General features: G+C 46.5%; 2 protein-coding genes across 2 annotated transcripts; one reads left to right on the plus strand and one right to left on the minus strand.

Moving 5' to 3' along the window:
- Positions 1-3432: 3432 nt before the first annotated feature.
- Positions 3433-13700, plus strand: DRC2 (dynein regulatory complex subunit 2; the record flags this gene model as incomplete). The annotated part of the gene is made up of 8 exons (XM_080812044.1): positions 3433-3564; positions 4139-4306; positions 10078-10247; positions 10778-10916; positions 12036-12233; positions 12434-12652; positions 13012-13164; positions 13301-13700. 8 exons carry the CDS (start codon positions 3433-3435, stop codon positions 13616-13618), a joined length of 1497 nt encoding a protein of 498 aa, XP_080668170.1. The 3' UTR covers positions 13619-13700.
- A 380-nt stretch (positions 13701-14080) lies between these two features.
- On the minus strand, positions 14081-17782 carry FKBP11 (FKBP prolyl isomerase 11). The gene is made up of 6 exons (XM_080812053.1): positions 17468-17782; positions 17223-17288; positions 16756-16843; positions 16418-16451; positions 15979-16049; positions 14081-14316 (listed from the first exon to the last, which is right to left on the minus strand). The coding sequence occupies exons 1-6, from the start codon at positions 17591-17593 to the stop codon at positions 14099-14101; spliced, it is 603 nt and encodes a 200-aa protein (XP_080668179.1). The 5' UTR covers positions 17594-17782; the 3' UTR covers positions 14081-14098.
- Positions 17783-18120: the final 338 nt, after the last annotated feature.

Below are 18120 nucleotides of genomic sequence, written 5' to 3' on the forward strand. Positions count from 1 at the left end.
TTTTCCCCCAGCCACTCCTGTCATCCCCCAACGGGCTCATGAACAAAGCAGACATGTGGCCAGCAACAGAGACCAACACTGGGCCTCTGACATCAGATCATTTCCTGGTCTGAACAGGTTGATTACACCGGCCCTCTTCCACTGTGGAGGGGGGATAGGTGTTGACTCCGGCTGCAGATTTGCCTTCCCTGCCTATAATGCGTCTTACCCAAACTACCATTCACAGACTTGCCATGGTCGTGATAGTCCCCACAGCACTGCTTCTGATCACGGAATTCACTTCAGAGCAAGTGAAGCATGGCAACAGGCCGGTGCTCGTGGAGTTCACTGGTCTTATGTTCCCTACCATCCTGAAGTAACTGGTTTGAGAGAATAGTGGACTGGCCTTTTGAAGACTCAGTTACAGTACCACCTAGGTGGCAATACCTTGCAGAGCGGGGGCAAGGTTCTCCGGAGGGCTGTAAGTGCTCCGAATCAGAGTCCAACATGTGAGGCTATTTTTTCTGACAGCCAGGATTCACAGGTCCAGGATTCAAGCTGGGGGAAACGGGAGTGGCACCAAGAACTATGATTCCTAGTGAATCACTAACACAAATTTTTGCACCTGTCCTGTGCTGGCTTAGAGGTCTTAGCTCCAATGGAGGAATCCTTCCATCAGGTGACACAGTAACAATTCCATTGAGCTAGAAGTTAAGACTGTCACCCAGCCACTTAGCGCTGAGTCAACAGGGAAAGAAGGGAGTCACTTTGCTGGCTGGGATTGGTCCTGACTACCAAGGGGGAAATTGCATGACTGTTCCACAATGGAGGTAAGGAAAAGCATGTCTGGGATACAGGTGATCCCTCAGGGTGTCTCCTAGCATTACTATGCCCCATGTTTGGGTCAATGGGCAGGACTACTAATGGCCCAGTTCCTTTAGGAATGAGAGTTTGACCAACAGAGGTGTTTGCTGAAGGCAAAGAGAATACAGGATGGATAGTGGAAGAAGGTAGTTATAAATTGTCAGCTACAACCACATGACCGTTACAGAAATGTAATTTCTGTAATTACAGAACTATAATTGTCATAACGGTTCCTCCTTGTTTTGCTATGAATATGTGTATGTGTGTATGTGTAAAAATATCTTTGTTTTCTTTCCTCTCTTATTTCCTTATCACCATCCTTAGTATCCTATGACTTTATATCATAATATTTAAGTATTATATCTTGTTATTGTCTTTATTTGGAGTTTAAATATAGTTTAAGAAGATGTGAACTGAGAAGAGGTAGACCTGTGATGGTTAATTTTCTGTGCCAACTTGACTGAGCCACAAGGTGTCCAGACATTTTGGTCAAATATTATTCTGGGTATGTCTGTGAAGGTATTTCTGGATGACATTAACATCTGAATCAGTAGACTGAGTAAAGATTTCCTTCTATACTGTGGGCGAGCCTCAACCAATTAATTGAAGGCCTGAATAGGAAAAAAATTGCTGAGCAAGAGGGAATTCTTCCTGTTTGACTGTTGAGCTAGAATACTGGTCTTTTCTGGCCTTTGAACTCAGACTGAAACATCAGATATGTGTGTACGTACATACATCCTATGGGTTCTGTTTCTTTGGAAAACCCTAATACATCATTATATCTCACATTTAAAACAACTTTACTGGGGGTGTGAGGATGGGGTAACTGGGTGATAGACATTAAGGAGGGCACACGATATAATGAGCACTGGGTATTATATAAGACTGATGAATCATTGACCTCTACCTCTGAAACCAGTAATACATTATATGTTAATTAACTGAATTTAAATTTAAAAATAATAAATAAAATAAAATGATGTTTTGTTCATTAAGGATATTTTGCATTAATTTAGGTATTTAAAATATTGCATTAAAATTGTATTTGTCAGGTACCTGGGTGTCTCAGTCCATTAAGCATCTGCCTTTGGCTCAGGTCATGACCTCAGAGTCCTGGAATTGAGCCCCTCATCCAGCTCCCTGCTCAGTGGGGAACCTGCTTCTCCCTTTCCCTCTGCCTGCCACTCTCCCTGCTTGTGCCCTTTTTCTCTCAATCTCTCTCTGTCAAATAGGTAAATAAAATCTTTTTTAAAAAATAAAAATAAAATTGTATTTGTCTTAAAAAAAAACCAACTTTATTGAGGTACATATTGCCTATCATATAATTTGCCCCTTTCAAATATACAATCCAATTCTTTTTTAAACCAAATTCATCAAGTTGTCCAACATAAATCAATTTTATTTTCATTTATTTTTTAATTTTTCTTAGAGAAAGAGTGTGTGTGTGGGAGAGGGGAAGGGCAGAGGGAGAGGGAGAGAGAGAATCTTAAGCAGACTCCATGCCCAGCATGGAGTCTGACAAAAAGCTTAATCTCATGACCCCAAGACCATAACCAGAGCCAAACTCAAGAGTTTGACATTTAACTGAGCTACAGACACCACCGTAATTCAATTTTAGGACATTTTCATCAACCCAATATAATCTCTCACGCACATGTTATATTAATCTCCCCTCTCCCTCTTCCAAGCAATCGGTAGTCTACTTTCTGACTTTATAGCTTTGCCTTTTCTGGATATTTCATATAAATGGAAACTTACAATATATGGTCTCTTGTATGTGGCTCCTTTCACTGAGTGTGTTTTTGTAGTTCATCTACGTGGTAGTATGCACCCGTAATTTGTTCCTTTTTATTGCCGAATAGTATTCCATTGTATGAAAAGAGCATATTTTGTCTACCCATTCACACATTGGTGGACATTTGGGTTTTTTCCAGTTGGGCTATTATGAGGCATGCCGCTAAGAACAGTTCTGTGCAACTCTTTGTGTGGATACGTTTCCACTTCTTTTAGATAGATATGTAATGGCGAAATTGCTGGACCACACAGTAAATTTCTGTTTAACATTTTAAGAAACTGCCAAACTGTTTTCCAAAGTGCCTACACCATTTTACATTCCCACAGCGAAATGTGGAGGTTCCCATTTATCCACATTCTCTTCAAAATCTGTTATTACCTGTATGCTAAAATATGGACACTCTATGAAAAATAACGTCCCCCAAAAAGTTTTAAAATGTTCAGTGAGGAGGCTACCTTTATCCAGGTGAAACGACCATCTCTCAAAAACTGACTGCAGTCCTCCAGCCAGCAGAAGGCGCCCCAAGCCAAGGTCTCTCCTCCTAGCCTTTCACAGCGCCATCTTAGCGAGATCCTCGTTGCTAGGATACGTAGACGCGTCTTTGGGCTCCAGACCCCAGCCTCATCGCTGTCCCAAGTTCTCTCTCTTGTGTGAGGACTAAGATCTAAGGTCCCACTACCATCCAGGGGCAGTTCCGCAAGGCCCTCTTTGGGGGCGTTTTCCTCCTCCTTCTTCTAAAGCTGACCAAAGCGGACTAAGGATCCTCGCCTAGCTCCATCCCTCTCGACCCCGCTATGGCTAAGAAAGGGAAAAAGGCCAAGTTGCCCCTGTCCGATGAGGAGCAGCTGCTTCTGTTTCAGCAGAAGTTGCTGGCAGAGGAGGAGATGGCCAAGAAGAAAGAAAGGCTCCTGAGCCAGTTCTTGAAGGTGATGGCTTTCTGCATTACTCTCTGCCCAACCCCACCCACTCCCTGCACGGCCCCGTCGCCTTGACCCTCTCATTGTGGCAGCCTATGTTCATGCTGGCCTCTCCTGCTCCGGAAATCTTGAAACCCAAATATACTCAGATTTCTGGCAACACCGTTTGGGGAGGAGGCAGTTCTTTGTGAAGCACGGAGGGGGGCAAGTGGTATAGAGGTTGACAGTCACGACTGAGCCCCAGACTGGGACAAGAGGTGTTATCAGCTGTCTGAGCAGTCTGAAATTCTGATATACTCCCTAGAGATTACAAACAACATCCTGCTCTGATGTCTTCACCTGAAAGAAATTCACACTTGCCCTCCCTAAAGTGCCATCAGGCTGTTCCTGTCTTACTTCAGACCCTCCCAAAAACAAGAACAGGAACTCCCTGAGTGTTAGTCATCAGGAACTTTGGTCTTTTATGGAAAAAAAAAAAAAGACAAAGGGTAAGGTGTCAGTGACAATCTGTGATCTTGTTTGTTTTACCGTAACAGGGATTCATGCCCTGACCTTCTGGGGGCGTATTTATTCCTTCACACAGGACAAGTTGGCCAAGGAGGAGCACAATAGTGCTCTGAACCTTAACAAGATTAACACACAGTGGAGAACAGTCCTTAGGGAAGTCAAGACCAGAGAGCTTCATAAGGACATTGAGATCCTCAGCCAAACATTTGAACGAGTGGTGGACTGCAAGGACAGTGTCATCAAGGTAAGGGCTCTTCCCAAGGAAACACTCAAACCTGGCTGCCTTGATCTCTTAATAGAATGGTCCTACTGAATTCATTTATTAATCAGTTTTGGGGGGAAGAGGGGAAGAGGGATGGGGGAGGGGCAGAGGGACAGAGAGAGAAAGAATCTCAAGCAGGCTCTATGCCCAGAGTGGAGCCTGACATGGGGCTCAGTCTTTCAACCCTGAGATCATGACCTGAGCTGAAATCAAGAGTTGGACGCTTAACCGACAGAGTCACCCAGGCACCCCTAATTTTTTAATCAATCTTCAAGCCCTTACAAGATGCAGGCTGCAATGAAGCCAGCATTAGTAATGCCAGTTTTCACTGAAATGAAAAGTGGACTCCCTCTCCCCTGCTTCAGCATAGCCATCTTGCTTGGTCATCTACTGCCTGAAACCAGCTCTATACAATATTAGAGTTGTAAGGCACAGCAGACGTCACCCAGTAACTTGAACTTAGTCTTGCACCTTCACTTTGATATGAGAAGACTCGGTTCCAGAGAAGGGAACTGGCTTGCCCAATGTCACACAGCCAGTCAGCAAGAAAGCTGGAAGGAGAGCATGAGTTTCTTGATTCCTCCTACTCCAGTGCTTTATTTAACCAAACTCTGTTTGGCCTCTTTGATTCAAGTTCACTGGCCCTGGGTGAATCTGAGATCTCCATGGGTAAGGGCTCTCTAAGCATCGCAATCACAGCCATATGCTCTTGGGAGACTCCCTTCTTTCACCTATTTTTAACCTCTGTTTACCACTCCTCCTTAGTCTTTTCGATCTTAAAACAACAACAGAAATCCCACAGTAACAGCAAAATATACCTTATCGGCGTGGCATGCCCCCTATTGAAAAGAGGCTTCTCTCCTTCACACCCTAACCCCTGAGGGAAAAAAATTTCAGTAGACCTGGGCAAGCTTTCAAGTGATACATATTAAGAGTCCCCAAATATGCAAAAACCACTATATATTAGAATTCCTTACCCCACTTGTTGTACCTTATGGCTTTTTAAGTGACTTCTTCAGCCCCTTATTGGCAGTTATCAAATACTTGCGGAGAAGAGAACCAGCGGGGTTTGTTTAAGGATGCTGAGTCATGGCCAGGCTCACCCTCCAGCCATTTAACTTCCAGCTTTGTAGCTAATGCTGCTGGTCCCACCTTAGGAAAGCCACACACTGCTAATTAAGTGCCTTCAGGGTCATTCCTGAATAACCGAACCTACACATGTTAAATGTGCAAATGTTAGCGATCTTGCTGACTCTTGCTATCTCCACTTCTTCACTTCCTCTGGACCCCACATGCCACAACTGCTTTCCCCTCTTCCCTTGGAACTTGCTCTGGTAAAGACTACCAGGCCCAAATCACAGATATTTTCCATCATTTAGTCTCCATCTAACCCGAGTCCTCTGTGGCATGGACACTTTATTTTTTTATTTTATTTTATTTTTTTATGTATTAGAGAGAAAGAGAGAGAGACCCCGAGCCAGGGGGGCGGGGAAGGGGCAGAGGGAGAGGGCCAGACAGACTCCCCTCTGAGCAAGGAGCCCTATGTGGGACTCTATCCCAGGACCCCGAGATCACCACCTGAGCCGAAGTCAGAGGCTCAACCAACAAAGCCACCCCGGTGCCCCTGTGGCACTGACTGTCTTATTAACGCCCTCCTTGAAACTCCCCTTTGGTTTCCATGACATCATTCTTTTCCTGGCTTTTCTCCTGCCTCGGGAATATATAGCGAATCCTCTTTGTGAGTTTATCTTCCTCTCTCCCAATGCCTGAACTTAATTTTGCATGTTTCTGAGTCTGGCCATCTTGCCCTTTAACCACATGTCTAGGGCCTAGATAGTCGTGCTCATTACCCTGACTTAACTTTTTTAGATTTCATTTATTTATTTCTTTAGAGAGAACACGAATTGGGGAGAGGGGGAGAGGGGGAGAATCTCAAGCAGACTCCTCGCTGAGCACGGAGCCTGACGCAGGGCTCAATCTCACAACCCCAGCTTTAAACAAAGAGTCAGCTACATAACCGACTGAGCCACCTAGGTGCCCCTCATTACCCTGACCTTTAATACCACTTTTATATCAATGACTTCCAGGTTCTGCAACACCAGCCTGGATTTCTTTCGCGAGTTCCACAACATTCTATTCAAGATTCCTAGATATCTGTTCCTGGCTGTTACACTGTTCTCACAACCAAGCTCAGGAGCTTCCTCTTCCCTGGCCAGGCCCAAACCAATTTTTCCACATCTGGTCTTCCTTACACTCAATTCAGGTGGCCAGTGCCATTCATTCACCAAACCACCCAACACAGAAATCTGGGAATCATCCTAGGCTTTGCTTCCATCCCTGACTTCTGTTCCAACTTTTGTATAAATCCTCTGCTTAAGTATTTTTCAAAGCTATACCCTGCTCTCCTTCCCCACTGTCCTGCTGCAGGGGAGACTTGGGCATCTTCTCTTATATGGACTGTTCCAACAGTCTCCTATCTTCCAGCCTTCATGCCCAGCCACCTGAGATGACTGTCGACACAACTACCAGGATCTTTTTGGAACAAAAATCTGATTCTGTTATTCCACTGCCTAAATTTTAGTGGCTTCCCACTTCCACAGGAAAAAATCCAAACTCCAGGGAAAGGACATCAAAGCCCTTCATGATCTGGCCTCTCCCTGTACCTTTCACACACCCCACATTGTTTCTTACCTGTGATTTTGCACGTGTTGTTCCCTCTATCTGGAAGTCTCTCTTCCCCATCTCTTCAGTCTTCCTGGCAAACTCTTGCTCCTTCAGGAGTGCTATAAATGACATCTGTCCTGTGAAGCCTTCCATGGTGCTCTTAGTCAGATGCAAGCATTCAGTCTTTTATATCCCATTGTCACTGGTCAATCATCAACCTCATAGGTTGATGATTTCCAGGTTATACTGCAAATTTCTGTTTATGTAACTCCTTTCCTACTGCAAGACTGCAAGCTCCTTTGGAGGGCAATGAGCATGTCTTTTCATCCCCAAATCCTTGGCACCCAGCACAGTGCCAGTAATGACAGGTTTAGTAAACATTGGCTGAGTGAATTAAGAGGCTTCCATTATCAGCACCTATTTCAAAAGATCCTATTTCATACCAAACATATAAAGTAAAAGCTAGCTCTGCACAGAGGTTATGGTAGTTTACAGTGAGTGTCTCAATGTGTCCGATCGATCGTGTAGGCATTCACTAAATCCTTTTTTGTTTGTTTCATTTACTTTTTAAAAAAGATTTTATATTTAAGTTACCTCCACACCCAACATGGGGCTCGAACTCACAACCCCAAGATCAAGAGTTGCACGCTCCACCGACAGAGCCAGCCGGGCACCCATTTCTTTCATTTTAACTTGTTTTACTTTTCTGAATAGGTAATACACTCACATTATTCAAAATTGAAAAGATAAAGTTATACAGAGAAAAGTGCCCTACCACCAGTGCCTTTCAGCCATGCAGGGCCTCTCTCAATCATTGTAGTTTCATGAGTAAACCTTTTTTTACACAAATGGTAGAACTACATACTGTTCTGCCCCTTCTCTTTTTCAAACAATTTATCCTAGGGACTATTCCACATTATCCCATAAAGATCTTCTTTTTCTTTTAATAACTGCATCATATTCTATATTGTAGTTTAACAAATTACTTTGTATTCTGTATTTCCTAGATTTTGGTAATTAAATCTAGAAGGTTGGAGGTGTTGTAGTCTTCCATATTCTTCCATCAACCAGGGACATATGTCTGGTTATCTTTTTTTTTTTTTTTAAGATTTATTCATTTGAGAGCAAGCAAGCATGTGTGAGTAGGGGAAGGGGCAGAGGGAGAGAATCTTCAGGCAAACTCCTTGCTGAACGTGGAGCCCAGGGGGGTGGGGGGGCTCAGTCGCACTACCCTAAGATCATGACCTGACCCAAAATCAAGAGTCAGATGCTCAACTGACTGAGCCACCCAGGCACCCTGCCTGGTTATCTCTTTTTGTGATGTTAGTAGCTGTTGATTATCCATTAATTCATTGGGGGTTGCAAAATGCTGATTTTCTTTTTTTTAAATTAACATATAATGTATTATTAGCCCCAGGGGTACAGGTCTGTGAATTGACAGGTTTACACACTTCCCAGCACTCACCATAGCACATACCCTCCCCAATGTCCATAACCCAACCACCCTCTCCCTACCTCCCATCCCCCCAACCCTCAGTTTGTTTTGTGAAATTAGGAGTCTCTTATAGTTTGTCTCCCTTCCAATGCCATCTTGTTTAAAATGCTGATTTTCTAATAGCATCACTCCTTTTTCATTTATTAGCTTGAATACTGCTATAGATACCTTCTGTCATTGAGCATTCAGTTACCAGGAGGTATAGTTTATACAATAAAGGCAGCATAAATACTTGATTATTTCTTTGCCCTTTATACACCATTAAGAAAAAAAAAAACCAATGGATTGTCTGGTACTCTCCATGGTAACTGATTTTTTAAGTATCCTTACGAATTCATAAACATAACTGATATTTTTCAGTCCATTGTAGTTTTTACCCTTATCAATGCTCATGTTGCCCCCTTTCTGCCAGTGAAGTGTTCCAGTTATCCAATACCGCATAACATGGCATCCCTAAATTAGTGACTTAAAACAACAATTTATTTTATTATTTCTCATGATTCATTGATCTAGTTCACCTGCGTGGTGCTTGCTTGCTGTCTCTCCTACGGTGTTCAGTCAGATGTCGGCTGGGGCTACAGTCACCTGAAGGCTTGACTGGGCTGGATGTCTAAGGCGGCCGGCGGTTGATTCTGTCAGCTGGCAGGGACCTCAGGGGGGCTGTTGACTAGAACGCCTTAACATGGCTCCTCCCCAAGCATTGCCCTGCTCACACTATGATGGCTGGATTCCTGGAGGGAGTGTCCCAAGAACAAGCATTCCAAGGGGCAGGAAGCAGAAGCTGCCAGGTCCCATAAGGGCTATGCCTGCGGCTGTAACAGTGTCACTTCCACCATATTCTCATGGTCCAAGAGTCATAGCATCTCCCCACATTCAAGGAGACGGAAGGAGAGAATACCTCTTGATGGACAAATGGCAAGGTCATGTTGCAGAAGACTGCAGGATAGCAAATATTGTCATGCCCATCTTTGGAAGATACAAACTGCTCCAGTGAGACACTTTTCTTGGTTCCTGAGTTCTTCTGACATGACACCATTGGTCTTTCATAGCTGCTCTGCTATCTTGTATGAGATACCTTAGGTTCTACTCGCTTATATTCTGCCTCAGACCTTGGAGCAGCCATTTCTCCAAGAATCCTCAATCCCTTTTATTTTTTTTTAAGATTTTATTTTTTTTTTTGACAGACAGAGATCACAGGTAGGCAGAGAGGCAGGCAGAGAGAGAGGGGAAGCAGGCTCCCCGCTGAGCAGAGAGCCTGATGGGGGGCTCGATCCCAGGACCCTGAGATCATGTCCTGAGCTGAAGGCAGAGGCTTAACACACTAAGCCACCCGGGCGTCCTCCTCAATCCCTTTTAGTGGTAGCCTCATTGTTAGAAATATCTTTTGTCCTTAGGATACTACCTGGCTCCATGGGGTCCCGTGATGTCGCTTATACTTTCCAATCACGAGTGGGAGAACCAGCTCTCCTAGAGCCAGAGAGCTGGCATTAGGAAGTCAGGGGAAATGCCATTTACGCCATCCAGCTGAATACACTTTTATGTTCTCGTACTGATGCCATTCAGCCAAAATGGGAACTCTCTGTTTCCTACCCAGTCTTTAGCCAAGGACCTGTCGGAAGCAGAGGAGCAGTACGCCCATGCCCTGCGCAGTCACCTGCACAGCATCGACCAGCTCTTAGCCCTACAGAGACGCCGGCTCCGCCTCCTAGAGGAAAGTTACAACATGGAGCTGGAGGCCCTAACCAAAGAGTTTGAGACTGAAAGGTATGGAGGCCTACAAGGAAATCAGAGATTGAGTCCAGGGGGGATCCAGAGCCTGTGCTGGATCCTGTATGGAGGCGGCCAGCAACCTGGAGCATCCCACCTTGCTTATGACATGACCCCCACCAGAGAACACCCAGAGTTCCTTCTGAACTAATGCAGGTTTAAGCTCATAGCCTTAGCTTCCCTATGCCCGTGCCAGGTCTCTCCCTCTAACACCCTCACCACCTACTTTCAGCTATCAAAATCCAACCCATCTGGCAGGAGACTGGGAGGGGAGGGAGACCTCTCACTGAAACCTTTTGTACTTCTTTGCTTTTCGTATCATATGAATGTATTCCCTGTTCAAAGATGAAAATAATCTTATTTACTCTTTCTGACCCTAATACGAATAGAGCCTACCCTCCCTCTGTGATCCTTCAAGTACCTAGGAGTTTGTACCACTCATACAGTTCTACATACTGTGCTGAATGGTCGTTATTGGTCCATATGCTTTATCCCTCAGAGCAGGGACAGTGTCTTATCTCCTGCAGGAAGACAATTATTGACCAGCATGAAAAAGAGATTCACTACCTACAAGATGTCTTCATGGCCATGGAGCAGAACTATATAGATTCTGAGTATGAAAGTAAGCTGGAGTTCCAGAGCATGTGGGATGATCTCAAAAACAAGGTATGGAGGGAGAGTAGCTGGGCGAGAGCTGGGAGAGAAGGGAGAGAAAAATGCTCAAGGCCACTGGAGGGCCTACAGACACTTAACCAACACAACCAAGAAAATGCCTGTATCCCTACTGCATTTTGTAATTTTGTAGAAATTAGCTGGGAATACTACTCCAAAATGTCAAGGAAATGCACTTTAGAGCTAAAAGGCACCAAGGAGATCATCTGGATTCACCCCTGTGATTTGCAGATGAACAAATTAAGGCCCAAAGAAGTAAAATGATCTGCCAAAGTCATGCTGCTGCACTGCGGTAGAACCAGAAGAATCCAGGTCTGCCCTTGAGTGCTTTCCACCATCCTAGAGGCTGCAAATTTAGGTATCCTGCAGACCTGGGTTTGGGCATGGGTTTTGTTTTGTTTTGTTTTGCTCCACAGTGTTTTTTAAATTTTTAAAATAAGCTTCCTATATTTAAAAATTTGGAAATTTCAGTGGTGGCGCCTGGCAGGCTCAGTTTGTAGAGCATGAGACTCTTGATCTCAGGGTCATAAGTTCAAGCCCCATGTTGGGCATGGAGCCTACTTAATTAAAAAAAAAAATTGGGGTCCCTGGGTGGCTCAATTGGTTGGGCGACTGCCTTTGGCTCAGGTCATGATCCTGGAATCCTGGGATTGAGTCCTGCATTGGGCTCCTAGCTCCACGGGGAGTCTGCTTCTCCCTCTGACCTCTCCCTCTCATGCGTGCTCTCTCCCTCTCTCTCTCAAATAAATAAATAAAATCTTAAAAAAAAATTTTTTTAAACAAAACTAAAAATGGGGGAAGATTTCACATAAAAACCCAAAATTTTAGCTTCTCTTGAAAAAAAGATCTGGTAACACTGGGTCCCATTTCCAATGGGGACATTGGTGTGGAGCTAAACAGATATGCTCTGCACCACCCCCAAAGCCCATGGAACATTTCTTCTCTGGTTCACCACAGGCCTCCTCTAGCTTACAGCACTTATTTACATCATCTGCCTGGTCTTTGTAGGCATTCTCATTGGCGACCTCTGCACTGTACTAGGTTATAAACAGTTCAAGAGGGGGAGGGTGCTGGAGGCAGCCAAGCACTGGCTATTTTGGTGCCACTTCCTAGAATCTAGAAGAGAAGCATTTTCTAAGACTGCAACTGGAGAACATAGTAGAAGACCTGTGGAGAAGGTTCCAGGAGGCACTCAAGAATTACACCGATGCCACAGAAGACCAAAAGATTGCCTTTGAGACTCTGAAGGTGAAAGATGAGAAGAGCTCCAAAGAGATTGAAGCACAGATGAAAAAAATACAGAGACTACAGGTGAGTACAGCCAACTGGAAATACTCACTGCTTTAAGTGCTCCATTATCCCCTGGTCATCTTCTCCCAATTTCCACTGAATCCTGTCACTGGTTGGGGAAAAACGAGATCCTTGGATTTTGGTCCCCAGATTGTCCTTTTACCTGTCTCACTGAAGGCCTTTAGCTCATCAAGGGTTTCCTCTAAACTCTATTCCTCCAGGACTCCATAATTATTTTAAAAAGCAAGATCATGATGCACAACCGTGAGAGTGAAGACCAGAACCAGTACATTCGTAAGGACAAGGAACTGGTCCTTGCCCAGCTGCGAAAACTTAAAGCCCAAAGAACTCAGGCCCGGGAACTATCACAGGAAAACTTAGTCAAACTCACCTTGGAAAGTAATGCCACCCTCAAGGCCCTGAGAAAGATCGTTGATAAGGTAACAGGGGAGAGGGCAGTCAAAAAAAAAAAAGGAACTTGGCTCCTTGCAAAGTGAAAAGGGTTTAAGAGAGGTAGAGGGCTCTCTCCTGCTTCCTGCCTGCATGGATGTCTGGACTACCTTTTGTCTTCCATGTTCCCTCCCCTCTTATGTTTTAAATTAAATGAATTAATAATGAATTTGCTTAGACTGTAAAGTACTTGGAATAGTGCTTGGCACGGAGTAAGCACTGTGTTAGATGTGTCATTAGTCTCACATTTGGGTGAATAGCTTCTCTGGGTTTAAGCAGGGGAACCAGCTCCACTATTTCCCCTCCCCACCCCGTTTCCTAATAAAAGGTCTCTTCCTGCTTCTGACAGGGTGAAAAGATCCTGAAACTTGCTGAAATATGTAGGAAGTTTGAAACCGAGGAAGAAAAAGTGCTGCCTTTCTATTCAACAGTGTTGACTCCCGAGGAGCAGAAGGAGATAGAAGAAATTTACCCAGAGGAGCTTACTGAGGAGCTCACAAAGGTAAAAGGTCCTAGGGGTGACCTAGGGTCCTAGGTGACCCCAGGGGTCACCACCCGAGGCTGGCGATCACGGTCCATGGGGACTGCACTTGCGAATGGGCCTCAACATGCACCTTCTTCTTTAACTCCACTCCCAGGTGATAGTGAACTACAAAGGGATGGAGAATTTCTGGAAAAGGTACAACAAAGTGAAACTGGAGCAACTGAGCCTCCAGCACAGACATGCCCAGTTGTCAGAAATCAATAGGAAGTTGCGGGAGATGCTGAAGCAGTACTTGGATGGCATATCAGTGAGTGACGAAGTGCTAAGCCACCTCAACCCACTCTTCATCGTCAACCATCGCAGTAACTTACCCCAGCCTTTGTCCACACCTACCACCCAGCCAGGTGACAAACCACCTCCAGCCACTTACAACATCATTGAAGCAGCCCACGTGATCTCCCACATCCTGTGATAGAAGGAGAAAATCGCTTTTCAAACCCCAAGCAATTTTTTGAGAGAAGTGAAGACTTTGCTATTAAAAATTTCCAAGAGGGTTTATGAGCTCCTATGTTCGCCGTATTGGAGAGCGCAGTCTATTTGGAAGATCCTAGGAATACAGTGGCCCCAAAGAGTGGAGATAATAGCCAGGCAATTATCAGGAGGCTCACTGTTCAAGAAGCACTGCTTCTTCGAGTTCTGGGCACTAAGAGGGCCAGAACCCATACCTTTGGGATGTAGAGATCCTACAGGAACATTCAAGTGCAGGTCCTTCGCAGTAAGTTAGGACAAGAGGAGGCAGGGGAAGAGGTGATCCAGAGTCTCCAACCACCCCAATGTCAGGCAGGATCCAACTCAGAATGCCTTTTTCCCCAGCCCTTTCCCTCATTCCCACTTACAGAAGTAGCCTCAGAAAGTATCAGGTGAAGAGTCCAGAGAAATTTTTAAAAATTATTTATTTCTTTTTGCTTTTGTTTCGTTTCTCTTCCTTGAGCTTCTTTTTGGAGACTTTGGGTCTGTTGGCCTTTTTGTATAGGTGATACCCAATGAGACCCAGGAGCGCTGGCACCATGGCCATGCCTACCAGAGGCAGAATGCCCTTCACCAGCTTTTGCCAGTAGTTGGCTCGGATCAGTGCAATCAGCTCCACATCAAACTGCAGCACTGCATCCGCTGAAGGCAGAGAGGAGGCGAGGGTTAGAATCTCTGCATTTTATCCAGGGCTCTGAATCTAAATGAAAGCAGGGAGGGCAGGCCACACGAAAGCAACAACTATGAAGCTGGGAAGATTTAAACATGGTGAGTTCCTCTAGATAAAAGCAGAGAAGGGTTATGAGCAGACTCTACTGATAGTTATGTTTACCCCAAATCTATAAATGTGGCTTGTGTTCAGTGACAAGTCTATGACAGGACAGGGAAACTCTGTGGATCTAAGACATACAGGCTGTTCTCCATTGGTAAGTCCGAGAACCCCTATACTAACTGCACTCCCATTTCCAAATAGCCACTTTGACAGAATCTTTGCAGAGCTGAAATTAACTTGCTTTAACCTAGACATTTTAAAATGTCACCAACCAATGAGCCCATGCGATGTGACTGTTAGAAAACACAGATGTTTCATCACAGAGGAAGGAGGTGGCTTAAGAAGTAAGGAGCAGGTGAATGAACAGGAGTGAGTTAGGGGAGAAAGGCAAACACTAGAAATGGGGAGATCGTAGAGCTTTGGGTGAAAGAGCTTTTCTTTAGTCCCATGACACTCTTTGTGGTTCTTCCTCAAAGTTGGAACTAGGATAAGAACTTTTATCCTAATACTCTGAAGTACAAAACATTTTAGCTAATAGAACATCTGTTATAACCCAAAGCAAGAGATCTGCATCTTGGGAAATCTGTCCCGGGACCTGTTGACAGCTTTTAAAGTTATAGGGTGGACTTGGCTTTTCTTTTTCTTTAAAAAAAATTTTTTTTAAGGTTTTATTTTATTTTATTTTTTTTAAAGATTTTATTTATTTATTTGACAGAGAGACAGGGAGAGAGGGAAGAGAAGCGGGGGTTGGGAAAGGGAGAAGTAGGCTACCCACAGAGCAGAGAGCCCGATGCGGGGCTCAATCCCAGGACTCTGGGATCATGACCTGAGCCAAAGGTAGATATCTCAACCCACTGAGCCACCCAGGCGCCCCTTAAGATTTTATTTATTTATTTGACAGAGAGATAGAGAACACAAGTAAGCAGAGCGGCAGGCAGAGGGAGAGAGACAAGCAGGCCCTTTACTGAGCTGGAAGCCCGATGCGGGCCTCGATCCCAGGACCCTGGAATCATGACCCAAGCCAAAGGCAGACGATTAACCAATTAAACCACCCAGGCACCCCTGGGCTTGGCTTTTAAAAGTTGGTTTTTGTTTTGCTTTTTTTTTAATTACTTGACTGTGATGATTTTTACTGCCTCTTCCCTCATGGAGGCTGAAAGGAGGGCTGGAGATGTGGTGAGAAGCCATGCCAACAGCACAAATGACACGGGTTGGAGTTGTGGAGAAAAGGCATGAAAAAGTCTAGAGTTCTGAGAGGGCTAGCAGAGGCAACAGACCCAAGTGGCTCAAGTTGGTATTTCCTCCCTAACAAGCTGCTGTCTGCCAGAGGGAAGCCAGGGATCCTTAACGGGTTCTATGTGTCTAGTCCCTATTGGTGACCTGAAGAGGAAAAAAGCAGCAGCCCTACAGAAGGAGGCCCCAGCCACCCCTGGCCTTTTCAGCAAACTGGATTTAGACTATCTCAAGCCCCACACAAAGCTCTGAGGGACTGGGTACCTTGATTGCCTGACAGAGAGGACTAGTCAGATTACCTGGGATAGACGGTGGAAATCCCCGTTTTCCATAGGCCAAGTGAGAGGGAATGATTGCCCTTCGCTTCTCTCTGAGGGAAGGAATGTGAATCACAGCCGGGGGGGGGACCAGGTGGGCTAGGAGCCTCAGTCCATCCTCAGCCCCACCAGCAACGCTCTCTGGATATTCACCCCAAATGATGAACTCTCCCAGCTGAGCACCAAACAGGTTGACCAGGAAAGGTCTCTGTCCCCCCACATGCCTCAGCTCCTCCAACAGAACCCACAGCCAGAGAGGCACAGTGGCTCTGGATGCCCTTCGGGTTCCCAATGACCTGGACCTGCCCAGTGCAAAGCCTCTATCACACATTCTTCTGCCTCTCCGAGGAGCAAGGACAGCAAAGTAAGCCTCCACCCATGCAAAGGGGGTGCCCAAGCCCACCCCTGCCCTGATACTCACCCCACACACATGTCTAGAAGGCTCTGCTCCAGACCTTGAGGAAGAAGACACAACTGAACAGGAAGCTACCTACATCCCCCAAAGCCCAGGAGAGGAGGATCAAATGCTCCCTACAACCTTCAACTAAGTTTCCCACTTCTCAAAACCCTAAGCTCCCCACTTCTCAAATCCCTGGTCATCTGTAGGGTGTGGGACAAAGGGAATGTCAGAAGCCGGGTTTGAACCTCAGGAGGTGACTGGTAGAGTCCTGGTGGCATTTTCAACGTATTTTAGGGATTGAGGAGGCTAAGAAGGGCTTAGGTCAGGAAGAAATAGAATGGGAGGCGCAGGTCACATACCTGGGATCACCTGCTTTTGGCCAAGTTCTATAACCAGAGGATCTCTGGTCAGGGAAGTGTCAATAATGCGTCCATCTACCAAGCTGCCCTGTGGGGAGAGAGCAGCAGGAGCGCACACCTCGCAGGGCACCACACCACCTGGGCCCCTGGGCAGCGGCGGCAACCCCTCGCAGCTGCAGCCCAGCATTACCCTCCGGGCAGAAAGCAACAGGAAGCCCCAAAGGGCTGGCGCTTCTCAGAGATCTCCCCACCCTTTACTTCTCTGAGCCGAGGCGGAACTGGCGGAAAAGCGGGGAAGGGAAATCGGCAGGCAGGAGGCGCGCCCCTCCCCCCGCCACGTGCTCGAAGACCCCGGAGCTCCAGCTTCACTCCCGAACCGCTTGCCACGTGTCCCAGCCAGCGCTGACGTGTTCCAGCAGGGCGCCGCCCCCTCTTGGGCCCCGCCCCGGCCCCCCCAGATCCCTCACCGTGTAGTGTATGTGCAGCGTGTCTCCAAAAGCAGCGGGCTCCGCGCACGGCTCGGGGGGCTCCACCTACGAGCGGACTACAGGAGTCACGCAGACTCCTCCAGAGATCCCATTCCGGCCCCGACACCCAGCACTCCCCAGATCAGTTCCCGCACTCGCTCTCCTCCCCGCTCCCAGGTTCGTTCCGATCCCCTCGTTCCCCACCAAGGCCCGGCCGCCGCAGCCCCGGGACACCCTCTCCTCACCAGGGTCTCCACTTGGAGGGTCCGGACGGGACTTTCGGTTTCAAAACCAGCCTCAGTCCGGCACATCGCCCCAGTGAGCAGCAGCAGCAGCAGACGGAGCGGGAGAAGTGAGGAGCGCAGGGTCATGACTGGACGCGGTGCAAGGCACGGGGCACCAGGACAGGCTGCTCCGGTGACGGCGCCTAGGACAGCGGTTCCCTCGGAGTCCAGGCCGGACTGGACGGGACGGGGCGGGTCGCAACGCGCCAGCTCCTCCTCCAGCAGCCCTTCCTCCACCTTGTCCCCACCTCCTGGAGGGAGGAGGACGCCGGGAGCCCTTCCCTACCCTCAGAGATCGGGAGGTCGCGTTTTAGGATCCATCCGTGGCCGTTCTGTCCCATAGCGAGGGGCTGGGTCACTTAATGGCACCCACTTACGATGACCTATTGTGTGCCAGTCACTTTTCTGTAATCCTCAAAGCCACCCTGAAAGGTAGGCATAATTGTCTCCATTTTACAGATGAGTTCAGGTTAAGAAACCTGCCCAAGGTCTTCTAGCTAGGTGGCGCTAGAGACAAGATTAAAACTCAGGACGGCCTGAATCCCGTGTGTTGGGTCTTTGGTTTTTCCTCTTAAGATACAGGTCTCTTCACACCTGTCCTGGCAGTGTCTGTT

Source organism: Martes martes (genome assembly GCF_963455335.1).
Source record: "Martes martes genome assembly, chromosome: 8".
Lineage (NCBI taxonomy): Eukaryota > Metazoa > Chordata > Mammalia > Carnivora > Mustelidae > Martes > Martes martes.

Excerpts from the sequence above, each read along its gene's own strand:
- FKBP11 (XM_080812053.1), bottom strand. The coding sequence starts at position 17,593 with ATGACCCTGCGCTCCTCACTTCTCCCGCTCCGTCTGCTGCTGCTGCTG. Across the intron at positions 17,289-17,467 it reads CCCTCCAAGTGGAGACCCTG|GTGGAGCCCCCCGAGCCGTG; the intron begins GTGAGGAGAGGG and ends GTCCGCTCGTAG. Across the intron at positions 16,050-16,417 it reads CTTCTAGACATGTGTGTGGG|AGAGAAGCGAAGGGCAATCA; the intron begins GTGAGTATCAGG and ends TCCTTCCCTCAG.